The 12256-nt window shown below is 47.0% G+C and overlaps 1 protein-coding gene and 1 long non-coding RNA gene across 3 annotated transcripts in view; both read right to left on the bottom strand.

Moving 5' to 3' along the window:
- Positions 1-3434: 3434 nt before the first annotated feature.
- LOC120236957 lies at positions 3435-6492 on the bottom strand. Its single transcript, XR_005529815.1, has 3 exons — positions 6287-6492; positions 5389-5723; positions 3435-5142 (listed from the first exon to the last, which is right to left on the bottom strand). It is a non-coding gene; the product is annotated as an uncharacterized LOC120236957 (long non-coding RNA).
- Positions 6493-6880: 388 nt separating this feature from the next.
- ATXN7 (ataxin 7) overlaps positions 6881-12256 on the bottom strand; it is a 53583-nt gene continuing 48207 nt past the window's right edge. For both annotated transcript variants that reach the window (XM_039240060.1, XM_039240061.1), the window contains exon 9: positions 6881-10781. In XM_039240060.1, coding sequence (XP_039095991.1) covers positions 10764-10781 — 18 coding nt within the window. In that variant the 3' untranslated portion in view covers positions 6881-10763. The remainder of the gene's footprint in view (positions 10782-12256) is intronic.

Genomic DNA, 12256 nt, shown 5'->3' with positions numbered 1-12256 from the left:
TAAAGGAGACAGAGTGAATTAGGGCATGAAGAGCTCTCCTATGGGTGGGGTGTCACTGACGGCCTCGAAGGTGATGTGTAAGTCCAGAGGAAGAACATGCACATATCGAGGAGAAGAAAGATGGAAAGTCACTGGAGGTTTTAAGCAGAGGAATGGCCCAATTTGACTTAACCTGATGATGGGGGCAGGGCCGGTGGAGGGAGCCGGATTTGCTGAAAGAGGAGAATGCGGGGAGAGGAGTCGTCAGCGCAGATCTGAGGCTTCATGCAGTCTGAGTTGAAGTGGCTTCTTACTGTAAACCAAAGGGAGAGAAGTATGCTATTTTAGTTACATGCTGATCAGAATGACTCAGTAACGTTAGAGGCGAGAACATGATCTCAATCGATGGAAAATCATTTGACACAGTTCAGCATTCATTCATGATAAGAACGTAAGCAAACTACAGATAATCAAGGTTGAGAAACCAGAGCCCTATTGCAAACGACAGTACTTCATGGCAATGTACTGGAAGTATGACCTTACCTACGGTCATCGCTACGGTGCTGATGAAGGGGCTGGCGACCTGACCAGAGCTGTGCTCTGCTAGAAAAGTCTGTGTCCTGTGGGCACTCGCTTGGGGGTGGCCAGCTTGGAAACTGCTGGGCGTGCCTCACGCATTTGAGAATATCCACTTAACGGATTTGCAGAAATGCTTGTTTATTAAACCTTAATAATGAGCATCATACTTTCTTGAAGAAAATGTGAATAGAAGTACTGTACTCTTAACCCATGATCCTGAAAATCAGGACAGTTTGTTAAATCCAACATCTTGTAGTCCATTGAGAACTTACTGTGTTGTGTCCTTTTAAAAACTAGAATTCTGGGGGCGTTTGGGTGGCTCAGTCGGTTAAGCATCCGACTTTGGCTCAGGTCATGATCTCACAGTTCGTGGGTTTGAGCCCCGTGTCGGGCTCTGTGCTGACAGCTAGCTTAGAGCCTGGAGCCTGTTCCGGATTCTGTGTCTCCCTCTCTCGGACCCTCCCCCATTCATGCTGTGTCTCTGTCTCTCTCTCAGGAAAAAAAAAAAACAAAAAACTAGAATTCTGTTCTTAGCAGATTGACTCGTTGCAGTTCATGGTACAGGAAAAAAAGGATTGACATGTCAGTTTCTGAAAACAGCCCTTTTCCTCCACTCCCACCTCTAAGACCACCATGCCTGACATGGTCACAGACCAGTTCTGGCTCTTCCTTCAAGGCCCACTATTTTAGCCCAACTGCATAAAATTAGTAGGTGAGGATGACTGGTAAGATAGGCTACAAGAAAGAAATGCTCTCCATTCCCAGTTCAAGATGGGGAACGTGAAAACTCCAGGAGCTGAGAACTCTAGTAGAATAACTTCCCTTCTGATGAAGGAAACAATACAGTTTTGAGGTGAAGGAGTCATTTTCTTCCTTTTGTTTTTCTAAAAAATAATACATGCTCATTGTGAAAAAAGCCTCAAGATACTAAATGTGGGGTGGCGGTGCTTGCCTGGGTGGCTCGGTTCAGTGTCTGACTCTGGTTTTCAGCTCAGGTCATGATCTTGTGGTTTGTGGGTTTGCACCCCAACTTGGGCTCCGAGCTGATAGAAGTCTGTGTGGGATCCTCTCCCTCTCTCTGCCTCTCCTGCTCATGCACACGGGCTCTCTCTCAAAATAAACTTAAGAAAGTACTGAGGTGGATTGCCTTGTAAGTCCTCCCTGCTAGGGAGCGGTCACCATTTTGATGGTCTCCACTTTTAATCCCTTGCACATGTAGCTTTTAGTATCAAATTGGACCTTTTGTTCATGAGTTATTCTATGTAATTACAAATCCCCTTGGAACCCTGGTAAACCTCAAAGTAATCTGGAGGTGAAAACAAAGTTGGAACCCAACCCACCTCTTTTTGAATGAGGCTATATGCCATGGGAGAAACAGCACGGGCACTGAAGCCAGAAAAACCAAATTCTGGTCCCAGCTCTCCTCACACCAGCCATCTGATGCTGGAGAAATGACCTACTGCGTCTCTCTCAGCCTGTCCCCATCTGTGAAGTGCAAGGGACATCAGGCTTAAGTGGCTCAATTACTGAAAACAAAACGAAAGCTCTCAAACACCACAGTAACATACTACACACGTTTCTCAGCGCAGCAATACGAGTGTTAGTAGCTGGCATAGAAGATGAATAAACTGAGGTACCTCTGCCAACTTTCCTAGGATAAACAAACAATTTTAGATATTTTTGTACTTGAGGTCGTTAAACTGATTTTTTTTTTAATGTTTATTCACTTTTGAGGACAGTGATAGCAGAGGAGGGGCAGACAGAGAGGGAGGCATGGAATCCGAAGCAGGCTCCAGGCTCCCAGCTGCCAGCAAAGAGCCCGACGTGGGGCTTGAACTCATAACCCGAGAGATCATGACCTGAGCAGGAGTCAGACACTTAACTGACTGAGCCACCCAGGCGACACTCACCTATCTTTTAAAGAGGATTAAATGGCTGATACTTGAAATACTGTCTTTCTCCCTGATGAGGAGGGCAACTGTGATCATCTCTCACCTTTCTCATGCTGCACAAACTACAAGTTGCAGCAAACACACCACACCCACAATGGCAAGGGGGGAGTGAAGTTAAATCCCCATTTGGAAAACAGAAGTTCAGGTCCTCACTAGCTTGGGTTTCAAAGGCACAGAGCACGGGTCTGCATGATCCCTGGGTTTCTGCAGCCTACAGAGGGTATCAAGAACCGTAGCAGTTGGGTCCAGCCCACTGTAACCCTGAGGGAAGTACACAGTCAAGGGGGGCGGATTACCTCTGTGGTGCAGAAGGCTCTGCCGTAACCCTCCCGGTACAGCCCACGTGAAGAGTTAAGTGGGCGGAATCGGCCACCGGGGGCCACCGGGTGATCAGCGTCAACGGAGCGGTTCCAAATCCCGCTCCCCGCTGAGACTGCCTCAGGGAAGTGACCGCTTCGTCAAGACCGCACTTACTTGGCATCCGGACAACCCCTCACTCCCTTAAGAGCTCACCAGAGCCCGCGCCCCCAGCGCCTCTGCGGTTCCTGTAGTGTCAAGGCTGATAAAACCCTACAGCCTTCTTACCTTTCCGAGGACTCCGCTCTTCGTGCGGTCCTCTGGTTCCTGGTCTGTGGCTCCCTCCGGGCCAGAGGATTTCCACCCTCATTCAAAATGGCCTCGCTGTGCGGCCCCTCCCCACCTACAGCACCACCGACTCACTTCCGCTCACTGCCTTTAGACCTCCAGGCTCTCCGTCCTAGTCACACCAGACCGAGCAACTGGCTGTCGTCCCCTCAACCCCGACTACTTGAAAACTGGCCACCTCTACAGTGATGGCCTCGCCTCACGGCTCCTTAGCCTGCTAACTCCAGCCCCCCGCGCCCCCCCCCCCACTTCTGTCCTCTGCCGTGGCCTCGCCCAGGATGCAGGAATCACAAGCGCCTCTGAACAGCTCTGTTGTGAAAACTGAAGCCTGGTATTCCACTGACCTCACCATCCAACCCCTCTGTCCCCTGACCTGTCCCTCAAAGCGCTCTGCCACCCTCCTAACTCTGCCACCGGATCCACCTTTGTTAACCCCTCCTCCGTTAACACCCACACTAACTTAAACGTGGACATTGCTCTGTGACCTTGAACAAATCGCTTCACTGGTCTCATCACAGACGAGTTACTTGGAGGGGGATCAGAAGACTTTACTGGGAGGGTGATTACGAATAAAAGGTCTCTGAGCGCCCGCAGATTCTACACGGCAGCTTCCAGCTCTAGCCCTGGGGTCAAGACCATCACCAGTGACTTAGCCAAACCCTCACTCACATGCTTTAATCCCTTGGCTAGCTCCCTGCCCAAGTTCTAGCTTTCCCACTCAATCAACACCCGCCGTTCCAGTTATCCTGGAGAAAGAGGCGGGAGCACACGCAAACTGAGCTGGCCGATGAGGTTGTTAATGACAACGCTATCAACGGTCTTACCTGAACTTGTAACGAAACCATCTCCATCTCACCCTCTACCTTCCCTGATCTGGTTATTTCACTTTACTGACCAGTCTTCACCAAAATACGGAGTTTCATCGTGGGCTTGCTTCGAGCCAGCGCTTGCTGCGCTGTGGAGGATGGGCTGCGGGTCTGTCGGGTCCCGGCAATGGAACGTGAAGTGTGATGTGTCTGTGCCTCTGGGAGAGTGGGCCTGTCCCTCCTTTCATGCGATCCTCGATATCTGTGAAAGACATGAAGATGAAGGACCAACGACCTAACAGACCTGAACTCGCAGCGCGGCGCCACCACCAGAGTTGTGGGACTGCAGGCAAGGCGCTCCCCTCCTAGATGTCGCTCATCCACACGGGCAGGGTCAGCGACCTGCTCTAGAGGCGCTCCGGGAGCGCTCACGTCTGCAGAACGCTGCTCTGGGTGCTCGAGGCCTTCCACTCGCTGGGCGGCCCTGTAACTCCGCAACGAGCCGAATCTACCAGCTGCCTCTCCTTCGAGGCAAGCGCATGTGCTCCCCCGTGACCTCACTGACCATCTCTGAGTGAAAGACAACCCTCCACAGCCCACACCTCTCTCTCAGGCCCATCTAGGCCGTGCAGATAGCCAGTAGGGAGTAAATCGGAGTCTCCCACTGGCCCCTCAGACTCATTGTTGTAGAGATTCCTTCTGTTACCCATGACACACTCCACTAGAGCTCGTCAACTCACGTAGCTCAGCTAGAACCCGTGTGGTGTCTGGGAGTCTGTCTTCCCCTGCATGTTTAGTATAATTAGACCTCAAGACCTGTTGGGTTCTACCTTTAAGGAATCTGTGTGGTCAGTTCCCCATTTCTCCCCATGGTCACCGCCTTAGTTTGGAAACTCAGCTCCTACCTGGATGATGGGGACAGCTCTGCAGCTTATTTTTTCCCAAGGATCTCACCTGTCCATGCTGTCCTCCATAATTATTAGAGGGCCTGTATGCAATAGGGATTAAAAAAAAAAAAAAAAAGGTAAAATCATATGTTTGATTCTCCCCTTACACCCGAAAACGTTTTTCTTTGGCTCCATCTCCCTTTCTCTGGAGAGAGAATCTCTGCTAGTGCCAGCTTTGGCCCAGGGGCTCTGCTTGTAGAAAACGGGGTAACAAGTGCCAAGAATCACAGCCTTCTAAGGTGAAAGACAAGTTTAATGAACTCCCATTAGCAACAGAAGCAAGAGTTTCTTACTTGAAAAAGGACTGACGGAGTAGAAAGTGGGGTAAGAAGGGGAAGACCGTAGGCCTGACTCAGGGGAGAACTCTTTGATGAGCATGAGGAGGGGGAGGGGAGAGAGAGAGAAGACGAAGACGTTTAAAGGAGGAAGTGTGAGGCAAAAGAGAGGGAAGTGCAAGAAAAAGGGAAAGAGAATAAGTACTTCGATTTTCTGGTCCCCGGGAAAGATGTGAATGGCTTTTACTCTGGGCACATGCACCACGCTGGCTCGGGGCCCTGACAGTCTCTGGGCGCTCCGGCTACATTTGGTTAAATGGTGCATCTGAGAATGAAGGCCCCAAGATATTTAAGGTCCTTGACAATGTACCAACTTCTGCAACCCTTCAGTCCCTCCTTTCCAGAAGCTTCGTCTAGAATGGTTCTCTCTTCCATGTTTCTTCCCACCTGTGCTTGCCCAGTTTGCTCCCTCTGCCGAGAATGACCTTACCCTCCCTTCCTTGCATCAGGAGGGTCTCCTGCTATTCACGGACAGGTTACCTGCAAGGGAATAGAAGTAAAAAGCATTAAATTGAGTGAACCGGAGCACCTGGGTGACTCAGTTGGTTAAGTGTCTGACTCGATTTCAGCTCAGGTCATGATCTCATAGTTTGTGAGTTTGAGCCCTGCGTGGGATTCTTCTCTCTCTAAAAAAGGAATACACTTAAAAAAAAAAAAATTGAGTGAACCTCTTCCCAGGAAGTTTAAGAAGGACGCCCAAGGTGAAAGAAGCTTCTCAGGGGTGATTTAGGAGTTGGCTGATCTAAGGAGGGAAACGGAAGCCCATAATGTGGTGGGGGGTTGAAACTACCCTGACTCCTTCATTTAATACGTGGACATTTTCTTCAACACACAGATCAGTTGCTTCCTTTATTATCTTAAGCAACAAAAATAACTTTTAATCTTTTGGAGTGCTTTATCTATGAATCGTCAGCCGTGTCCAATTTCTAGAGATAAAAAGTTTCCATTGTGCTCTAATACCAGAATGTACTTGCACTGCCAGCGAGGGAAGAAGTGTGTAAAAGCAAGGAAGAGACCGGACTAGCTACAGATACAGCACTTACCTTGCAGTAAAAACGAAAACTGACCACACGCCAGGAGATTTACACAGAAGCCAGTACAAAGGGAACGCATTTCCCAATCTGTGGACTTCCCTTTGTTGACAAACCCGCAGGGCGAGGCGTGGCAGTGTTCACAGCTCACACAGTTACCGTTTCTCCTCGGCGAAGGCTTTGTGCCCGAGAACGAAACGTCTTGAGCCCTGGGAAGTGCTCCGCTTACACAGAACGGAAGTAAATGGGTGCCTCACGAGGGTGTCTGACGCCAAACACGAAGGGAAGTCAGACTGGACTGAAAGGGGTTTAGGATCACGAGGCAGAAACATGGACAACAGTTCATGCAGCCTTATTTATTGAGAAGTCCTAATTTTATTGCCCATTTAGTAACATGTTTGTTCCACAAACTAATTTCTCATAAAGCAAAGCACAACCTTTTCTTATAAATAGTATAAATTATTTTATTTACAGAAACTTGTTACAAAACAAATAGACTATATATTTCTTCTCTTTTAAATATCCAAAGTAATTTTCCATCCCTTGACATTTGTTCATGTTCTATACAGCAGCCAACACGAAGTCCAGCTGAGATGCTTGATTATGTGTACAAATTATCACACTATTCACACATTTCAACACAGGAGATTGCTTTTTATAACCAAGCTCAAAAAAAAAAAAAAAAGAAAAACAAACGGCAAAATGCTTTTCAAGGCCCTACATTCACACCGACAGTATGTAGTGCTCATTTAAATGATCTGAAAATGTAAAATGTTTTTGCACAAAATGTAAAAATGATTATTTTCTGTTAAACAATGAAACATTTCACAATCATTTCCAGAGCCCCCCACCCCCCACCCCGTCCCCGCCCCGGACATAAGGAGACAGTGAGAAATTCCTTGGCAACAGAACTCTCGCAGGAAGACAGCTGCCTTTATAAGTTACATTTCTCAAATTATACATTTTTCAATGTTCTCAGAGGTACTTTGTATTATATTTTTGGAATATAAAATAGTTTAAATATTCTCTTCTAAACTCTGTATTTCATGAGCGGAGAACGAAACGGACATACTGTGTACGCTGCTGGCTGACCATAAAGACCGGTAACCCTTGGTGCCACCGGGCACTCCGTCCCCAGGTGAGTTACTGTGAACCAAAAGGCCTTAATGTTAAAACACCTTATAAAATTACCAGCATGGGTGGTTCTTCAACCCCTCCCCTAAAATTTTAGAAACAATATTTAGGTGGAAAAAGCAAACTCCAAAAGTTTCAACTGAACATTCAAGTCTTTTTAAAGAATCTGTCGAAGCTTAAAACTAGGTTCAGGCACTTTTTCCATTAGTTTGAAACCACATCACATACTAACACACATGTGCTCAGAGTTACACAGACACACGCACAGGCACGCGCGCACACGTTCACACGCAAAACACCAACAGAAGAGAAGCAGTGTGTCACTTGGTTACATGTAGTCTATCGGGAAATCAGGCAGCTAGAGAGAAGCAATGCCCGCTCCGAACGAATCCACTCCCGGGACACGGAAAGGGACACAAAGACTTTCACAGAACAGAGGCAACCCTTAAACTGTAAAGGAAGCAGGTTCTAGAACTATTGGCTTGGCAGTGAACCACTTCAAATTATAAAAAGGTATTTACTTTTATTAATTAATAAATAAATACTAGATGATCTCAATTGTACCAAAACAGGATATCAGAAAAAAAGACCTGTGCAAAAATACATATTTAAATATGTACAATTCATTCTTAACAAAATATGTCTTCTGAAATAGGGATACTTCCATATTTATAATAGAACAAGAAATTCCAAAATAAAGATACAAAAGTAGGTTTTGTAGAATTCTTTGTTCATCATTGCAGCACATTTTTTTTTTTTGTAGGTTAAGAAAACTGCAGGAGTTGTCACGAAATTCTATTGGAAAGAATATAAAAATTATCTTGGTTTTAAATTGATACCAAAGTCTGTCTAGAAACAACCCAACCACTGCAAATTTGGTTTTTGCAAGTTAATTTAATTCAAAAAAATACTTGTACTCCCGTGTTTTAAATGGTCTTAATTGTTCGTTATAATAAAAAGTAGTTGTAGGAGAAAATAAAATATTTGAACAGTCTAAAATTTAATAGCACTGTTTAGAATAGGTCTGTTTGTGGCAGGCAGAATCCAAAATGGCTAATTTCCTAATCCCGATCATCTGTGTACTACCGGGAGACATAATGATATTCAATTAAAACCTCAGTCTAAGAAATCAAATGATCAACACTCCCTTATCTAAGTATCTACATAATTCTGAATCAACTTGCTATCATGGGTCCTATTCACATCTTTCGGAACGTGATCTGTCTATAAATTCCATTGCTAGAAGCAACTTTATTTATATCCATCAAGTCCCCTTGGCTCTGAAAATAAATTCTACCCATACCCCATTGCACTTGTCACCAAGGAATCAACTAAGTCCATTCTGATTCCCTTTTACTTCCATTCTCTCCCTCCGCTGGGATGGAGCAACCATACTGATTTCTCCTAACTGCACCGAACTGGCCCATCCGTGCGCTCTCTTTAATAAGCTCTCCTATAGTATCATTTTTTAAAATATTTACTGATTGCATAATAAGTGAACAAGATACTCTTCTCCCCTTCCTTTTAAAAAAAATCAATATTTTACATCAATTTATAGCTAAAGTATCTGCATAAAGTTTTGTTGTCTTACATACTAAGAGAAATTCTGTAGCAATTCACATTATTAGGCTGGTAACCAAGTATTTATTCATTCTACTTGCTGTTGACTTGAAATTCCCTGAAACTGAAGTTTGTAACCCAAGATCTATAGGGGGGAAAAAAAGGATGCACTGCTTGGCTCTGCCCAGGCCCCACCCAGAACAGTGATCCGAGCCCGGGGGAAATCTACCCGCTGGTGTCCGGCAACTCTGCGTGTTCTTCTGCAGTGCAAGCGCCTGGGCTCTGCTTTCAGGTGCTGTGAGAGTGGAATCACCAGTTAAAATGCCCCAGCTCATCCCCCAAATTCACGGACACCTTATCAAGCAATGACATTTCAACATATTAAGCTCTGACTTTTGGGATGGGGTGTTCCACAAAACTAAATGAATAACCAACCCCGAGAGCCTCCAGAGCTCTCTCAGGAAGATGGCGGGTGGTAATCCCCTCCCAGCACCGAGGGCTTGTTGGGGAGACACGGTGACGCGTCACAGCATCTGTGCACGGGCACGCGTACACATCTGCCTGCTCCCCTCGCTGGGCGCCGGCCCCCCACCCACGGGCATCCCAATGAACACGTGGCGAGCACGGGCAGTGCAGACACACACACAGTACGGGGAGCGCTCGACGCTCGACACAGGAACTCACACTGAGTCCCAGGACAGTATCCACAGAGACCGAGGGAAAAGCACAGAGTGTCCTGGAAACATTTAAGTAGATTAATGACTTAGTGAATGACGGTTTCTGCTGCATCCTAATTATTTCACTTACAAAGGCAATTTTTTTTTTTAAAAAACAGGAGACCAGGCACGACAGCCAGCCCAATCTGCCGTGCTGTTTAACACGAAAACTTGAAGGATAAAAAATTCCATCTCTTTGGAAATCTTGGAAAAACATTCCCCCCATAGTGAATTCATCCACCCCTCCCTTCCCCCAACCAAAATTTGGCTTTCCATTATCAAAACTAGTTTGCATTTGCATTTTCTTTAAAAAAAAAAAATTAAACATAGGATTGCTTTTGTACCATGAAAAGTAAGCCTCTAAAATGTTGTATACTTGCTCTCTGGGCGTCAATGGCTTTAAACCAGTTTGTAAGTTAGAAACTTTTAACAGCTTCTTATCGCAAATCACCTGCAAAAGGCTGGGGGGAAATACAGGCTATTGTGTCCTGGCGCCTCGCAACTGAATGTCCGTATTCCATTCCTGGAACGTGGCTCTAAGAACCGGACAACAGAGCCCTTCTCCGGGGGCCGCGGGGGGCAGCTCTGCCCTTCCCCGGAAGGCGCCTCCAGCGGGCACGCCTAACTGCTGGAGAGTGACCTACAGAAGACAGTGTAAGAAGAGGACCTGGGACGGGAGAGGAGGGAGGGAGGAAAGTCTACACTAATGCTCTTGCCATGACATTCTCCCCCGGCCCCGGCCAATCTACTCGAGTGGCTCCATGATTTGCTGCAAGTTAAAAAAACAAAGCAAAAACTTCTCACAGATTCGTAGCAAGCAGTCCAGACCACTTTAACACTGATAAAAGCAATTTCGGTGGCTGAACTTGATCCAGTGTCCTTTATGAGTACTCACTGCTACTGACATAGCTTCAGGGAAATCCTCGTTACAACAACAGCCCGGCAGATTTCTACCCTCGAGGCCCACAGGAGGTTGGGAAAACAGACTCAAAGGCATCGTGGAGTCCATAGTGCTGAGTGGAGGTGTAACTTGTCGTCAAAAGTGTCCAGATTATTCCTCCCCGCGCTATTTTCAGCTGTCAGGGACGTGCCTTTGGCTTTCAAAAAAGAGGGGGTGGGGAAACAATGAAAAGGTTAAGTAAGCAGCTGTACACGGCACTGCCCTGATGCTACACACGAATACTGCAAAGGCCACGCACCACTAAAATCTCCAGACGGCAGGGGCAGTCAGCTATGGGGTTTGGCCTTAGCTTCCAAAAGCCTTCATCGCCCTTGGGCACAATCATTCTAGAAGACTAAGTTTTAGAAAACTGTCTGGAAGACATGCAGGCCAGGTTTCCAGCTTAGAGAAAAGGCTCTCATGTTTACCTGGTGGTTTTATCTACTGATTTCATTTCCTTGAAGGTCTTCCAGGTTGTCAGCTGAGAAGTGAACAAGGTCATGTGGGCCAGCACACACAGGTGTGAAAACTCACAGCCACGGACGGCAGTGCCCGTGCCCGGGGAGAGGGAACTAGGGCCCCCACTCTCTCAGAGTGAGCGGTTTAAGAAGCTGTGGGCACCCCAGGGGGTCGGGGGAAGCTGCCTGGGCCCACCTGCCAGGCTTCCTAGTGGGTCCCACTGCATTCCCTGGCATAAGGGCCTTCGAGCAGCTATCTGTGTTAAATCAGCTCCACAAGAAAGAGAGTCGAGGTTCCTACTTTTCTGAGAGGAGTATTCTTAAAGCATTTTGGAATCACGGTTCCTTTAAATTCTGATGAAAGCTATAGGATCCCTTCTGCAGATAAACGAGCACAGACATAAAAATTACGCAACACTTTCTGGGGATTTTACCAATCCTCCGATGTCCAGCCACAGGACCCCCTAAGATCTATGCAGCGTAACAGCAAGGTTTTCCACTACACAGAGGAAATCTTTCCCAAATCCAAACTTAAGCTGAAACACATTTTAATAACCCAAACTGAACCTGTCGTGCCTAGTGGGCCTGAGCCCTCACTGATGGGGACTACCCGAGGCGGCAAACTGGTACAAGCCATGCTTGGGCAGATGTGAGGGCTGTACCAGATTCAAACACAAAACAAAAATACTACATGACTTTAAAAGTGGTCAAACTGCTCATGCAAGTCCAAATCTGCTGTTTCTTTGAAATCGGTAACCAACTTCTGGGAGTGTGGGCTCTGGGTAGATGGGGCTCCTGCTCCCTCTTCTCTCCACAGGTGCTGTGCTGTTCACCTCTGCTGGGCTCCCCCGGCCTCCTCCCCTCCTTTCTGTTACTTGCGGGTACCGAGGCCGCGGCAGCGTCTACGTGAGGACACACGCACTCAGGGAGCTACGGCCCGGGGCACCACAGCGCCATGGGCCTGCATGTCCCCATGGAATCGGGGAACCACACGCAGAAGGGAGTTTCTAAACGACGGCTCTACTGCTTCCTGCAGCGTCTGCACTGCATCTTTACGCTCACAAACTCTAGTGAATAACTAGAAACCAAGAAGTAAAAGGCCATTTTCACATGTTGAGGGACCCCTTGCTCTAAGAGCCAAGCAACATACAAACAGCCCCCATAGACGTGAGGC

This window comes from Hyaena hyaena, unplaced genomic scaffold (assembly GCF_003009895.1).
Source record: "Hyaena hyaena isolate Hyena2069 unplaced genomic scaffold, ASM300989v1 scaffold_167, whole genome shotgun sequence".
NCBI lineage: Eukaryota > Metazoa > Chordata > Mammalia > Carnivora > Hyaenidae > Hyaena > Hyaena hyaena.
This window is presented reverse-complemented; position numbering and strand designations above follow the sequence as displayed.